This window comes from Aotus nancymaae, unplaced genomic scaffold, assembly GCF_030222135.1.
Source record: "Aotus nancymaae isolate 86718 unplaced genomic scaffold, 86718_ANA_hifiasm-v0.15.2.pri h1tg000020l, whole genome shotgun sequence".
NCBI lineage: Eukaryota > Metazoa > Chordata > Mammalia > Primates > Aotidae > Aotus > Aotus nancymaae.
The window spans coordinates 59,385,032-59,401,788 of NW_026988432.1; the positions used below are offsets into that span (position 1 = coordinate 59,385,032).

A 16,757-nucleotide genomic window follows, 5' to 3' on the forward strand; every position below is an offset into this window, starting at 1 on the left:
CCCTTGAATCAAATATTAAAGATTTACCTATCTCTTACCTTGCATTTCAATAGTACATTACATTCACCAGTCACTTTCCAGCTCAAATACTCAGCAAAGTGAGGACCTATAAAATTTTAACGACATTAGTAATTACTCTATTAATCACAAGTGCAAAATCAAAGCTCACACTTAAGTCCTAAGGTGATATAGGTCTGAAGCCAAATTTTTAAAATTCTAGATTTAGCTTTTACATATTTTAATATCTACATGTTTGACCACAGATGTTTTCAATTATTTTAATTTACTAGACGTTATTAACATAATCAATAATATTTATTTTAATTTGTTATGGAAATAACCTTGGAACATTTTGTACAAAAAATTAAAAATTTTCTCTTTATCCACTGCCTATTTTTACCTTGTTTCCTGATCCATTCTTGCCGCTGGAATTCAGCTTCTTTCTGGAGCTTTTTGAAAACTACAAATTGAAAAACAAGGAAGTGTGAAATTGAGTTGGGTGTTATAATTGCACATCAGCCACTGCACTAAGTGATTTATATTCATTATTGTAACATTCATACATTGTGACAACCCTGCTCCTTTTTGATCTTTATAGATGAAAAAATAGGCTTAGGAAGATTCAATAAATTGTCCAAGGTCATAAAGCTGGGAAACAGTGAAATATTATTAGATGTTACAAATACAGAGATCTGGCCAGCCTTTCCATCGCCTTCCTAACTGCCACATTTTAAATCTGGGTGGTAGAAAGTGAACAGCTGACTTACTACAATCTAGTTGCAATGTATCATTAGTAGATTTGGCATGCACTTCTTTTGCATATTTTTCTTCTCAATTTTAGTAATTTACAGTAAGTACACATGGTAAAACAGTATCATGGTTTTTTTCTGAGACACATACAGTCTTGTATTGCAATCTCCCTCACTGGAGAATTTCAGCAATAAACATTTGTTTATATATGAAAATATTTAAATTCAGTCTTGCCTGTGGGTTAGGGATAAATTTGGTGTTCTTTTAAATTAACTTTCATTTGTATGAAATAAAACACCATACAAAGTGTTAACTGTGGTTTGATCTCGGCTCACTGCAACCTCCACCTCCCGGGTCAAGTGATCTTCATGCCTTAGCCTCCCAAGTAGCTGGAACTACAGGTGCATGCCACCACGCCCAGCTAATTTTTGTATTTTTAGTAGAGACAGGGTTTCACCATGTTGGCCAGGCTGGTCTTGAACTCCTGACCTCAGGTGATCTGCCTACCTTGACCTCCCAAAATGCTGGGATTACAGGGATGATCCACTGCGCCCAGCTGAAAATTGTATTTTGAACATTAGAATTCAATTAAGCAACAATTCCTTTCACATGACAACTTCTGTGCCATGGAGTATTTGGATTGAAGGGAGTATCAAAGCCTGCTGGTTAATGTTCCACGGAATTCTTACCATCTCCAATGAGAACAACAGTAGAATGGTTAGTTGCTTTTCCATCTTGAAGCTGGAAAGAGTATGTTCCCTCATCCTCATCCTGTAGCTGTTCCATGAACATTTCAATGATGCCAGTGTTTCGGTCAATATGCATTTTATATTTCTTCAGTGTGAAAAGAAAATGACAGAGAAATCAGTGAGGCAGATATTTTACTTTGACGACAATAAGCTTGATGAAACAAAAATTAACCCCAAAGAATAATAATTTTATGCTAGGCACAGTGGTTCATGCCTATAATCCCAGTACTTTGGGAGGCCAAGGTGGGAGGATTGCTTGAAGCCAGAAGTTTGAGACCAGCCTGGGCAACAAAGCAAGATCTTGCCTCTATAAAAATACAAAAATCAGCTGGGCATGGTTCTGTGTGCCTATAATCCCAGCTACTCAGGAGGCTGAGGTGGGAGGATCTCTTGAACCCAGGAGGTCAAGTCTACAGGGAGTCATGATTGTCCCACTGCACTCCACCCTGGGCAACAGAAGGAGACCATGTCTAAAAATAAGAAATAAAAATTAAAAATTAGAATAACAATTTAAATAAAATTTCTTCATAATAGAGCAAGTTCTTCATATTCTTATACCCAGGAAAAGGGAAATGTTATGTGGAGTTTTTGACTTAGACCAGAATAGGTTACTAAAAAGTCTGAGATTTAGTTTCTTTTTTTTTTTTTTAGACGGAGTCTCGCTCTGTCACCAGGCTGAAGTACAGTGATGTCATCTCGGCTCACTGCAATCTCTGCCTCCTGGGTTGAAGCAATTCTCTGCCTCAGCCTCCTGAGTAGCTGAAATTACAGGCGTGTGGCCACCATGCTAAGCTAATTTTTGTATTTTTTAGTAGAGATGGGATTTCACTATGTTGGCCAGGACGGTCTCAATCTCTTGACCTCGTGATCCACCCGCCTCGGCCTCCCAAAGTGCTGGGATTACAGGCATGAGCCACCGCGCCCAGCCTCATTTCTTAAATCTAAATAAAGTTTTGTTACCTCAAGTCATAAAACGTCAAAAATTGCCTTGAGACTCTCATATTACCTTCCAGATGTCTGTATGTATGTATGCTGAGACAGATTCTGGCTCTGTCACCCAGGCTGGAGTGCAGTGGTACAATCTTGGCTCACTGCTACCTCCGCCTCCCAGGTTCAAGTGATTCTGCTGCCTCAGCCTCCTGAGTAGCTGGGACTACAGGCATGTGCCACCATACCCAGCTAATTTTTGTACACTTAGTAGAGATGCAGTTTTATTATGATGGCCAGGCTGGTCTTGAAGTCCTAAACTCAACTGATGTGCCCACTGTGGCCTTCCAAAGTGCTGGGATTACAGGCATAAACCACTGCTCCTGGCCTGCATTATTTTTAATTAGTTGAGTAATGTAAAATCATGGGCAGCAGAGGCAGGTATCTTGCTCATTTATTGCTATTTCATTGGTATCTTGCACATGCACGGAATATAATAGGCAATTAACAAATATCTGCTGAACTAATACATGAATAAAAATGCTTCTAAATCTATCTACTCTTTTTTTTTTCTCTTTTTAGAAACAGGGTCTCTGTTGCTTAGGCTGGAGGGCAGTGGTGCAATCATAGCTCACTGCAGCCTCCATCTCCTGGACTCAAGCCATCCTCCTGCCTTAGGCTCTTGAGGCTAGGACTACCGGCACACACCAGCATGCCTCACTAATTGTTAAAAATTTTTTGTAGAGATGAGGTTTTGCTATGTTGCCCAAGCTGGTCTTAAACTCTGAGCCTCGAGCAATTCCCCTGCCTTGGCCTCCCAAAATGCCGGGATTACTGGTGTGAGCCACCACGCCTGGCCCTATTTGCTTTTACTGAATGGAAATAGCCCTATTAGACTATACTTACTATATCATATTTTAGACAACTTTTTTTTCCCAGAATGTAAAGACAAATTTTAGTCCCTGGGCATGCAAGCACAAATTTCATAATAGATTTGAATTGGTTAACTTCTGCTATAAGATATCACAGAATGAAGGCTCAGGTCTGGGCTGAACTCTGTGATGCAATTCATGCTCCCAAGCCTCCCCTGCAGGAAGTCAGTCTCCAACTGAGACTGCATTTTTGCTTAGCATCCCCTCTATCCTCTCCTGCTCCCCTGCAATGTATCACTTGAATGAGAAACTACTTCAGACTCTCCTAAGAAACTTGATTTAAGAGAGCAGGCAACACGTGTGCCCGCTTGAACACGTAAAGGGAAGTACGTCTATATGCATGTACGCATGAATGTTCACTCAATGGCTGTGGGGTGATGAGTGAGGCCAACAACACTTTTCCTTCCTCTCTCCTGGGCAGGTGGTGAGGGAACCTTTTGAAAGTGGAGAAGAGACAGGTCGCAGTGGACACAGGAGTCAGGAGTGACTTGTTCTGGCCCCACCCCAAGTCATTCTATGCATTGGAAAGGACTATACTGCATGCTCTCCTAATATTCATGGTGCTTGTTTCCCTCTCACTAACAAGTCCTCAAATGTTTTAAAAATACATCTCAGTGAAAAGAGAAAGGGTTGCTAGTAATGGCCACAAACCACACCTCCTCTGCCCTTTCAGTTTCCCATTTACACCCATGATAGCACAGGAGATGGTCGGAGCCTGTGAACCCCAGTTCTTCAGTACCACTGGGCACTGTCCTGATCTTGACTTGACTGATGTCAGTGGGGAGGACAAATAAAGCATAGATGTTGTAACTCTATCTATAATACTATGTTTATGTTAAAAAGAAAGCAAAGAAGCCAGGCACGGTGGCTCACGCCTGTAATCTTAGCACTTTGCGAGGCTGAGGTGGGAGGATCACCTGAGGTCGGGAGTTCAAGCCCAGCCTGACCAACATGGAGAAACCCCATCTCTACTAAAAAATACAAGATTCACCAGATGTGGTGGCACATGCCTATAATTCCAGCTACTTGGGAGGCTGAGGCAGGAGAATTGCTTGAACCAGGGAGGCGGAGGTTGTGGTGAACCAAGATCACGCCATTGCACTCCAGCCAGGGTAATAAGAGTGAAACTCTGTTTAAAAAAAAAAAAAGGAAAGGAAAGAGTATTTATATATATATATATATATATATATATATATATATAATATATATATATATAATTACCTATGTAAATATGATACAAACAGACATACACACAGAGAAGCATAGAAAAGAGTCCAAGAACGTCCAATATGTACATTAAAGATCCATAAGAAGCGTTACTGCTCTTTTAGAATTTGTCTAGCAGGCTTTCGGTTTTTGCCAGAAAACCTCCCCCAACACCAGAAGAAAAAAAAGCCATAAGAACGTGTAATTAGTCCTTTCTAAGTCTTTAATGCTATTTACAATAAGGATGTATTGTGGTTTTTTGTTTTATTTTGTTTTTGAGACAGAGTCTCACTCTGTCGCCCAGGCTGGAGTGTAGCAGCGCAATCTTGGCTCACTGCAACCTCCACCTCCTGGCTTCAAGCAATTCTCATACCTCAGCCTCCTGAGTAGCTGTGATTACAGGTGCATGCCAACCTGCCCGGCTAGGATGTATTATGTTTTTCACCAGAAAAGCAATGAATGGTATTTTTATTGCCTTTTTCAGAGCCATTGGGACAAGACGTCTGTTCTTCATATAATGAATCAGGTCTGTGCTGGGGTTTCCAGTGTGAGTATGATGTGAACTCAGGTGAGGGTGTGGGCTCCTCTGCCTCCCAGGAGACCCACTCTGTTCTCGTGGGTGATCATGCATCTTGGTTTGCCTGAGACCATTTTGGTTTATGACTGCTTATGACTGCTGTCCTTTCATTCTCAAATCATCCCAGTTTGCATAATATGATATAGTCAATCTGTATTTTCCTTTCACAGTTTTCACTTGTGAGAAGGATTTCAACTCTCCCACTCCACCACCCAGCGGTTTTTATAACAACATAACCACATCCACATAAGGCTTCCTCAGTGTATTCTACAATGACAGATTAAAAAGTCTAAACAGTGTCAAACCTACCGGGCCTTCAAAAATTTCCTTCTCGTTAAATATGTAGTTGACTTTGGCATTGGCAGATAGCTTCTCAGCCTGCATCCAAAACCGGACCTGGCCTTTCTCCAAAATTTCAACTGCCAACTCTGATTTAACTGGGACAGCTATGAAAAGTAAAAATAAACACAGTAATTATATTGGTAACCAATTATATTGATACAGATTTTCCAACAAGTGAAAAAAATAAACCAGGCAAAGGAAATGACAATGTAGCACCTGCTTCCTGCAAAGCCCAGAGGCAGTGAGTGGTGCAGGGAAAGGCTTAGATTAAAGACAGAGGGACTCAGCTCTGATGCTGGGACTGTCACTTAGAGCAAGTTGTTCATCCTCTTTAATCGTAGTTGTTTGAACTGTAAAAACGAGGAAGATGAACTTACCTCTGGGGGTGTAGGGGCACTTCCAGCCAACATCTGTAACTTTCTACTGTGGCTTTTGGTTGGTATTTTTTCTTTTTCTTTTTTTTTCACCACAGGGTCTCGCTCTATTGCCTAGTCTGGTGTATAACGACACAATCTCGGCTCACTGCAACCTCTGCCTCCTGGGTTCAGGCAATCCTCTCACCTCAGCCTCCTGAGTAGCTTGGACAACAGTCATGTACCACCACACCTGGCTAATTTTTTTTTTTATTAGTCATGGTCTCACTATGTTGCCCAGGCTGGTCTTGAACTCCTAGTCTCATGTGATCCTCTCTCCCTGGCCTCCCAAAGTGTTGGGATTACAGGTGTGAGCCACCTCACCTGGCTGGCATGTGCTGTATTTTAAATTAGAAGCTTCCAGGCCGGGCGCGGTGGCTCACGCCTGTAATCCCAGCACTTTGGGAGGCTGAGGCGGGTGGATCATGAGGTCAAGAGATCGAGACCATCCTGGTCAACATGGTGAAACTCCATCTCTACTAAAAATACAAAAAATTAGCTGGGCATGGTGGCACGTGCCTGTAATCCCAGCTACTCAGGAGGCTGAGGCAGGAGAATTGCCTGAACCCAGGAGGCGGAGGTTGCGGTGAGCCGAGATCGCGCCATTGCACTCCAGCCTGGGTAACAAGAGCGAAACTCCATCTCAAAAAAAAAAACAAAAAAAAAACGAAGTTTCCTAAACTTATGTCAAATGCAAATTAATATTTCTTCGTATTTATTTTAAAACTACCCTTTTCAAGTTTCAAGGGATGCTTTTCTTTGCATGATTCCATATTCACTACCAAGTTCAGTGTGATAAATTCATTCCAACGCAGGACTGAGAGGGGGCTCAGCTGTCATCTAGTGAGGGGGTTTCATGGTAGAGAGAAGGTGGGCTCTGGAGTCCCACTAAGATCTGGACCAGTTACTCTCCTTCTTTAAACCTTATGTCCCTCACCTGCTAACATGAATGTGCTATGAAGAGTAAATATAAGGCCGGGCGTGGTGGCTCATGCCTGTAATCCTAGCACTTTGGGAGGCTGAGGTGGGTGGATCACTTGAGGTCAGGAGTTTGAGACCAGCCTGGACAACATGGCAAAACCCCATCTCTACTAAAATTACAAAAATTATCCAGGCGTGGTGGTGGGCGCCTATATCCCAGCTACTCAGGAGGCTGAGGCAGGAGAATAGCTTGAACCTGGGAGATGGAGGTTGCAGTGAGCCGAGATTGTGCCACTGCAGTTCAGCCTGGGCAACAGAGTGAGAGTCTGTCTCAATAAATAAATTAATAAATAAGAGTAAATATAGTAAAAGAACACATTAAGGTACTGTGAATAATAATCTGTGTTCAAGAAGGTTGGTTCTCTTCCTCCCCTCACTTTACTAAGGAGAAAACTGCACCCCAGGAGACAGTGGTAACATGTCTGGGTGGTGGAGCTAAGGGCAGGGTCACTCCAACCTGCTCCAGGACAACAACCAGAAGTCAAAGTAGAAAGTTACAGACGTTGGCTGGAAGTGCCCCTGTGCCCCAGAGGTAAGTTCATCTTCCTCATTTTTACAATTGAAACAACTAGGATTCAAAGGGGATGAACAACTTGCTCTTCTGTATTCCTCTTGGTCCTGGTGTCCACACGGTGGTTTTCCAGTGTGAGCAGGAGGTCTGAGTGGACCCCAAAGCAGCAGGGGCAGAGGCTAAGCTTCTCCCTTACAGGACGCTCATGCTGCTACAAGTTAAGTCTTGAGGAGAGTGGAAAGTACAATTTCTTCTAGAAACATCTGGAGAGAGACTTCATTCTAGGAAACCTAATGTGTAAGTGAGGAGGTTACCTAAGGGGCCCAGAGTGGTGAGGGAGGAGGAGGAACAGGCCTTCCCAGAAGCCTCCAGCTCCCTTACTGTTCACTGTCCTCCCTGAGTCCTTAGAACAGCGTCTGAGGAATGCTGACTGCCTTGAATGGCCACAGGGGGCATGGAGCAAACGTGGCCGTGCATACACAGAGACATCCCGTGTCGTGGTCGGGGAGCAGGCTCCAGAGGCAGAGAACCTGGGTTTAACCAGCTGTGTGCAAATGATCTAGTTACTTAACCTCTCTGGGCCTCACGTTCTTCCCCTCTAAAATCAAATCGCCACAATACCAACCCTTTTAAGGTCATTGTGGAATTCAAATAATATATCCTGTTTAAATACCCTATAAAGAGCCTAGCATATTATAATGCTCTATTAATGTTGGCTGTTAATATTTTGGTATCTCTTTCCTTCTCTAGTTGCTTTTTTTTGAGATGGAGTCTCATTCTGTTGCCCAGGCTGGAGTGCAGCGGCACGATCTCAGCTCACTGCAACCTCTACCTCCCTGGTTCAAGCGATTCTCCTGCCTCAACCTCCAGAGTAACTGGGATTACAGGCACCTGCCACCATACCTGGTTAATTTTTACAATCACCAATTTTAGAATATGATATGTGGACAACGAAGAGGACACACCAATATATCTATATTTATGTATATGTGCTTGTACATGTCTGCACACATATAGCGCATGTGTACAACAGGGGTAATAACCAGTGTCTGCAAACGAAGGGCTATGATGCAGCATGCTGACAATACCGAAGTGTACCCTCCCCCCACCCCCCAAAATACCTTCACTTCTTGGTGTACGGACATATATTCAAATAAGCTGTCTTTCCACACTGCAATTTAGTATCAATACTGGCAAGACAGACTAAGTCACTTTCTATTTTTAGCTTTGTGCATTTTTATTTTTTCCATTTACTCAGCTCTAAATGTCCTTAGGCTCTTTTCTCTGGCAGTTAACGTACCTCAGCAAAATATGTTATTTGTAGGTTTAAGGCACATGTTTAGCGGTTTTCAAAATATTTTTGAAAACAGCTTAAAATAGGAGAATTCACTGTGCCAAAAGATAAAGGAATACCATGCTCTTTATTACATTCTCTATGAAATAAGACAGCTTAAAAATTTACAAAATCGGAAGAAAACGACTTCATTAACATGCCAGCATTTACAAAGAGGAAGTGGGTATGAATCAAAAAATTACATGTGCTGCTTTGATCCTATCACCAGACCTCTGAAAATCATATTGTGACCTCATTGGTCTGATAGTGGTAGGGGAAAGAGAAGAACCGGAGCTTTAGTAATGAAAAATGCTGCTTCCATGGGTTAACAAAAACACCCTTGCATTGGGTGCTTTGATACTTGTGTGTCAGAGTTTGTTATTTTGTTATTTTTATTTTTATTTTTTTGTGACAGATTCTGACTCTATCACCCAGGCTGAAGTGCAGTGGCATGATCATGGTTCAATGCAGCCTCCAACTCCTGGGCTCAAGTGATCCTCCCACCTCAGCCTCCCAAGGAGCTGGGATTACAGGTGCATGCTGCCACACTGGGCTAATTTTTCTATTTTTGTAGAGATAGGGTTTCGCCATGTTGCCCAGGCTGGTCTTGAACTCCTGGGCTCAAGTGATCCTCCCACGTTGGCCTCCCTAAATGCTGGGATTACAGGCATGAGCCACCTTGCCTGGCCACATGTCAGAGTTATACTCACATTCTGAAGTTCTCCCTCTGTGCCTACCAAAATGCAACACTGGGTCTCTAATAAAAGGATACCTAAATTTGCTGTTACCCTCTCTCCTAGCACCAATAATCAGAGTTCTTGGGCTTATGCAAGACAAAATATCTCAGTATAAATGATATTGACATCAGGCAAAGCCTACTGCCTGGATGAATTCTCTTTTCAAGACCATATGAACACTGAACTCCAGGGAGGCCTGGGCATCTTGAGGTCCATAGTGACAGCCCATCTTCTCTCATCTCCACCGTTTAAGCTGAATGTAAATGTTGTTTGGACCAGTTGTCTAGACACTTAATCAATGTTTATCATCTGACTAGATTAGTAGGTGTTGCTGTTTCTCTCCATTTCTGTCAATGTTTGAGAGTAGAAGGTACAGCCATCCTATGCAGCTTGGAGACTTCTGTTCTGGGTAGCAGGTTCAAGGGTCACTGGTCTGTTTCAATTAATGTTTATATTTTTCCCGAATAGTTTATGGATCAATCAATCCCATAGTTGTTATCTCTGAAGCATTTCTTTTCTTTTCTTTTCTTTTCTTTTTTGAGATGGAGTCTTGCTCTGTCACCCAGGCTGGAGTACAGTGGCGTGATCTTGGCTCACTGCAATCTCCACCTCCCAGGTTCAAGCAATTCTCCTTCCTCAGCCTCCTGAGTAGCTGGGATTACAGGCACATGCCACCACATCCAGCTAATTTTTGTATTTTTAGTAGAGATGGGGTTTCACCATGTTGGTCAAGCTGGTCTTGAACTCCTGACCTCGTGATCCACCCGCCTCAGCCTCCCAAAGTGCTGGGATTACAGGTGTGAGCCACTGCGCCCTACCCTCTTACAGCATTTCTATATAGTAGGTGCTATAAACTATTGTGATAGCCATTCCTGGAAAAGAAACCAAGGCACAGATAAATAAAAGTGAGCTGTCTAGGTGTACAGAGTGAGTCAAAGAGAGTCCAGGCCAAACACTTTGTGATACACTTCAGTACTTTCTGCTAACTTTTTCAAAATTAACATTTAAAACCTCACTCATGATATTACTTTTCCAGTTTCATGGTGAATAAGCACACAGATGAGAAACGACTTGCCTAATGCCACATGGTGGCATGGAGGGTTCTTCTCTAGAATTTAGAAGTCTGCGCCCTACAGTCACGTCTCAGGGGCACTGCACTCTGCTACTTTGCTGAACAAAGTTGGGTTTATTTTTGTTTTTAGAGATAGGGTCTTGCTCTGTTGCCCAGGGTGGGGTGCAGTAGCATGATCATGGTGCACTGCAGCCTCAAACTCCTGGGCTCAAGCGATCCTCCCGCTCCGGCCTCCCAGAGTACTGGGATTACAGATGTGAACCACTGTGCCCAGCCCAAAGTTGGTTTTGAGAACGTTACAGCTTAGGCCAATATCACCAGCACGCAGCCTCACTATCAAAGCAAGTCACTCCCTGCAGATATAAGAGAAGGTCAGCAATTGGTTCTAGAGCAGTGTGTGAGTCACAACCTCCACTGGGAATTTACTAAAAGTGAAGGATACTCTTCCTAGAAAAATGCACATATACAAATATACAAAGATTGTCCATAGTCTGGAATAGGGATAAAGTTTTTTGGATTCCTGAAACTCCTTTATTAGTGGAGGATTTATATTTTAAGTATTAAAATTTCTGATTTAAGTAGAATGAGTGTATATGATCACTTTCTACTTTTTTTTCACCAAACTCCAGGGTGTAACTTTCTGGATGCTTCACTACCTTGCCCAGTGGGTACTAATGGCAAGAGATCCTATCTGGCCAGTGGAACCTTCCGAGGGTCGTTTCCGACTTCCTTCTCTTCTTAGTGTCTAAAGTGTGGAGTTTAATCTTTTATGTAGAAAGTGCTTTATTGAAGGGTTGTAGATAGTTCAGAGGGATTCTTTTTCTGACCAAGGTATGTTTACCCTATTACCCTATTTTCCAGGAGTTTAAAATTATAGGCACTGTCTTCATATTGTCTTTATTTAGAGGTATAATTCTTCTTTTAAGTGCTAATCTTACTTAGGAAAAGATTAGTTTGGCTAAAGACATGTAAGTGTATATATCCAGAAAATATATATGCGATTCCAACATATGTAGGCAAAAAGTGAAGAACTTAATTACTCAGATGTTACACCTGTGTAGCCATACACTTCACCATGTGATGGAGCATGGGATATTATTTTCTATGTTAGTATCCTTGATATCTCTGGAGAACAATGGCAAAGGAAAAGGCATCACTTCTAGAAAGCACATCTGTAGCTACTGATGTGTGTACCATTATATGTTCTCAAGTCTCTCTCTTAAACCCATCAGAGCTGTTACCTGATCTATTCTAGAAGTTGCTGCCTAGTAAGACTGCTAAAATCTGTGAATGTATTATGGATACTTACTTGGGAACTTGTGTTCATGGCTGAGAGCAAGTAACCGTTTCAATTCTGTAGGGAGAAAAAGAAAATGATTAAAACCTTAAACTACTAAAATAAAAGTCACTTAAGAATAATTGAGAAATTAAAGCAACATTCGACGTGTGAATGCACTGATTTTAAACTTACCTTCCTCATCTATTAAGTAGCTTGATGCTATTCCATCAGTGTCTGTTACATCGCAAGAGTAAAGACCCAAGTCATCCATCCCAAGGTCTTTGAAGGTCATTTTCGTCCTTTGGAACAAAATATTTTTCTTAGAAATGAGGCTGTGTGGGATCTGTGGGCCTGTGTTTCCCCTGACTCTGGTCATTTTGCATATGCTATTCCTTTCATTTGGATGCTTCCTCTCATCTTGCTGAGCTGCAGCCTATGTGTTCTTGGTGTTTCAGATTAAATGTCATTTCCTCTGGGAGGACTTTTCTTACCTCCTTCCAGGGGGTGATGGTGACAGGGGAGTGGAACTGGTTCATATCCCACATGCCCAAGTTATGTTGCTTATCAGTGCACATCCTACACAAAAATATCCAGTGATCAGCCCCTGCGGGGAGCCTGACACTTCCTTCCCCAAGGACAAAACTTGCTATCGGTAACTCTGGGTGCCTCTCCTATGCCATCTCCTGCTCTTCCCTTTTCTGAACTTATTATAAGCATCTGTATTCTTCCTACTGTATAATCCCTGTGCCTTCAGAGACAGGAACTGCTTTGTTTACTCTGGTATCCCCAGCACCCAGTACCTTGTCTGGCACATAATACGCGTAATAAGTAAATGAATGGCTCAGTGGGTGAGTTCATTGTGTTTCCTAACTTTGGCAAACTATATTGCTAGGCAGTGTCTAAGATCAACCAAATATTGACATGTTAAGTATACAGAAAAAAAGAACTTCATTGTTCAACTATCTTTTCTTGGGCCAAATGTGTTTTGTTTCAAGAAATTTACAGCATAGTGGCTGAAAAACATCCTTTAATTATATTCGGTATTTCCTTGTCATTCTACAACAAAATTGCTAGTCTTCTCTTTTATTTCTGAGATATACTGGGCTTCATTGTAATAGAAAATAGTACCTAGAAATACTGTGCTTTATCAAATACTTTGCTTTATCATATTAATCCAATGTGATTGACACTATGAAAATATAAAGCTTGATAAGTTTTTGCTGTAAAGCAAAGTAAAAACAACACTCAAAATCTTGGAGCTGAACAGAAATGATAGATCATACAATTCCTCCATTCTCCCCACCCTCATTTTATAGAAAAAAGAATCCGAGGTTTATGGAAGTTAAATAGCTGCCCAAGGTTATGTAGCCAGCTCCTGGTAGAGCTGGGCCTAGAGCTCATCGACCTTGTGCTTCTATACAGAGCTTTTTCCCCATGTACTATTGTGTCACTCATGAGTGCTGGTGAAAAAAGCAGAAGAGATTATCCTCAATCCATTTAATTTACCATGATTTGAGCCAGCAACTTCTTCTTAGCCCCCTATAAGTATCCTCATCATTAAGATTTCAAAATTTCATAAATAATGAGAATCATCTTTAAAGCTGATCTTCATGTCAATCAAATGTTTCTAACAACATAAATGAGACAATAAATAAGAAAGCACTTTAAATGGAATAATGTAAAAAGTACTTTCTAAGGGTTATTATTATTATTTTATTTTATTAGAGACAGGGTCTCACTATGTTGCCCACATTGGTCTTAAACCCCTAGCTCAAGTGATCCTTCTGCCTCAGTCTCCCAAGTTGCTAGGATCTCAGGTGTGAGCCAATGAGCCAATCTAGGATGATTATTTTTAAGGTTTAAGTTGGTTATTATTTTCTACAATACAAGATATAAAATATATATGACTTCATCCTCTTATTCCAAGCAACTTAAGTGGAATCAAAGAGCTCATCTCATTCTCCTGTAGTGAAAAGGAAACCCATATTGTGATGGACATAGTCCTTACTTGTTGCCCTTGCTTTCAACTTCTAACCGTGGAGAATCTTCAGTGGATACATAATCTTTGGACCAGGTGAACTCGGACTTTGGAGTCATCTGATCACATTCGAAGTTCAATGAAATGACTCCATCATCATCCACATGTACAACAACTTCTTTGGTTCCTATAAGATCAAAAAGAAGGCACTGATACTTCATGGAGGAAAGCAACCAAGTAAGAATTTGTTACTTTGAGATCCTTTACTTTAGCCCTAAAGTAGAGCCCTGAGCCCAGGTCAGGGAAAAGCTTCACTGCTCTCGTGGGTGGACAGTCCTACTCTACAATTCAAATTTTATGCCATGACACGAAATTAGATGAATGCATCACATTTCTTAGGTAGAGTCAACACCATGGACAGTATTGTTTGTGATGTGACTGATGGTACGGTTATGGGAGTGGATTGATTGCAATAACGAGACAGGGCAGCTTTGGGAAAAGGGAAAATCAATTGATTCTTATCAGGCCCTAATTCATGACTTTTACTTCAATAATATCCACATGCAATCAGTCATCAGGAAAGCGTAGATAGCAATGAAGAACCCAAAGGGAAATGAAATGGGAGAAAGTAGAGAGACTAAGAATTGCCTATATTCACATATTCAAAGTCTGTAAGTCATTTAAGAGTGGAGAAACATGGATGCCTGCTCTGTGGATCACATAACCATAAATCAATTTAAAGATGTCCCTCTAGATTAGAGTGACAGCAACCGAGAAATGACTATTATTGAACTGCATGGAGATTTAAATGGAAATGAGTTTCAAGAGATTCAGCTCTTTCAAGAAGATTGGTTCTAGATTTTAAAAAATTCAGTTAGTGTTTTGAGTTATTCTATTTTTGAGAGTTATGATAAACTGCACCTGCACCTAATAGAGAATTCAAGGAAAATTTGTAGAGCATATGAAACATTCACATCTATGCCTAAATCCAGCTGAAAGGAGTAAAATGCTCTACTCAAATTTATACTCATTCAATTGCCAGTCTAAACTCGGTTTGTTTCAGTAGATTAGGAAAAATATATTTAAAAATATATTACATTTAATCGCAGAAAAGTACAGCTGTATTTTTTAAAAAGCATAAAAAACCTTCCGAAGGAATTGAATGTTTTCTCTCTAGAGTGTATCATAAGAGGCCAACATCCTGGCCTACTGTCCAATAAAACTTGTTAGTGGAAAAAAAATTTCAAACGTTCTCCCAAGGGAAGGCCAAGAGGAAACCAGTGCCCAAATGGCGCCTGGCAGGGTGATCTTGGTTTCTGAGCCTGATAGTTGATCTAACTTGTGTCTCTACAGATGGCAGTGTATACTACAACTAGAAACTTCCAAAAAGTAATTGTTAGCACATGCAAAGCTTAGAGAAGACTGGTTCTAGAAAACTTTTTAAAATTCCTTTTTCTTCAACAATGGGCTATTTTCATATTTGGTTACATAGATAAACTGATATAACAATCAATTAAAGGCTTAATTGTTCCTTAAGTGAACTGTCCACCATATGTTACTTTTAAAGGGCTACATGTATTCCATTGTAAGTTGCAGACCACATTTTATTTCTATTCCTGATAACACGTGACTAATCCTCACACTCTATTTTCGTGTAATATATGTTGAACAAATGCTTTCATTAAAACTTAAGGAAAGGCTAACAGTGAAGAGTGTTGTGGTTAGACCGTATTATAACATACAGTTTCTGTGATTGAGTCACAGAAAGACTATAAACAGAAATTTTTGTCTATCTGTATTGCTGCGAAGAGAAAAGAAGTGAGGTAATCTTGCTTTTTGCATAATATCTATATTGGAAGCATGACAGATTGCTCATATCAATCATTCAGTGTTATATCTGTAATCCCTTTTTAAAAGGAAGTGAATCATCCATATACTTGCTGTTTATTACATTAGATGTATGACAAGTTCACAACAAAAACATTGCTTAAGAATCTTGATTATACTAGAGTAAAAGATCTGACTTTTCTGAAAACAAAATCATCACAAAACTGAAAGAATATGGACAATTTAATCAGCTTCGCCATTCTCTCAATGCTATAGACAACTTTTGTACTGTAACACCTCACCCATTTGGAACATTGCCCAAAACTACGAAATAAGACAAATAAGCCTCTAATACCAGTTCTGATGTGACAAAGTCCACACACTAGTATGCTGCACACTTGCTGGAGAATTCCAGAGACTTGGGATCTTTTTCTGAGACAAGGTCTCACTCTGTCATGCAGGTTGGAGTACAGTGGCGAGATCTTGGCTCACTGTGGCCTTGGTCTCCCAGGTGATCCTCCCACCTCTGCCTCCCGAGTAGCTAGGATCACAGGTGTATGGCACCGCACCCAGCCAATTTTTTGCATTTTTTTAGAGACAAGGTTTCATCATTTTTACCAGCTGGTCTCGAATTCCTGAGCTCAAGTGATCCACCCACCTTGGCCTCCCAAAGTTCTGGGATTACAGACTTGAGCCACTGTGCCCAACCTTGGAGCCTTTTTTACTTTGCTTAAAACAATTCTCACAAGCCTAGTTGGTTTAAAAAAAGTTTCCCTCAGTAGATTAAAAAAAGAGAGGGAGGTAGACTGGGCATGGTGGCTCACGCCTGTAATCCCAGCACTTTGGGAGGCCGAGGCAGGTGGATCACAAGGTTAGGAGTTTGAAACCAGCCTGATCAACTTGGTGAGACCAAAAATTAGCTGGATGTGGTGGCGCGTGCCTGTAAGCCCAGCTACTTAGGAGGCTGAGGCAGGAGAATCACGAACCTGGGAGGCAGAGGTTGCGGTGAGCTGAGATCACACCATTGCACTCCAGGCTGGGCAACAGAGGGAGACTCCATCTCAAAAAAAAAAAAAAAAAAAAGAGGAAGGTAAGAAGCTACTATAAGCAGGAGCGTTGAGAATAAAGAAAATGACATCAAGA

General features: G+C 41.2%; 1 protein-coding gene and 1 non-coding gene across 2 annotated transcripts in view; one reads left to right on the plus strand and one right to left on the minus strand.

Annotated features, from left to right (window-relative positions):
• The window catches only part of LOC135276074 (myomesin-1-like), a 148,739-nt gene that overhangs the window by 14,340 nt on the left and 117,642 nt on the right, over positions 1 to 16,757 (minus strand). The window contains exons 20-26 of the mRNA XM_064379371.1: positions 13,818 to 13,974; positions 12,002 to 12,108; positions 11,840 to 11,884; positions 5,451 to 5,587; positions 1,440 to 1,584; positions 401 to 460; positions 39 to 106 (exon numbers count right to left, since the gene is read on the minus strand). Coding sequence (XP_064235441.1) covers positions 39 to 106; positions 401 to 460; positions 1,440 to 1,584; positions 5,451 to 5,587; positions 11,840 to 11,884; positions 12,002 to 12,108; positions 13,818 to 13,974 — 719 coding nt within the window. The remainder of the gene's footprint in view (positions 1 to 38; positions 107 to 400; positions 461 to 1,439; positions 1,585 to 5,450; positions 5,588 to 11,839; positions 11,885 to 12,001; positions 12,109 to 13,817; positions 13,975 to 16,757) is intronic.
• Positions 4,670 to 4,730, plus strand: LOC135276136 (U7 small nuclear RNA). Its single transcript, XR_010343701.1, has one exon. It is a non-coding gene; the product is annotated as a U7 small nuclear RNA (small nuclear RNA).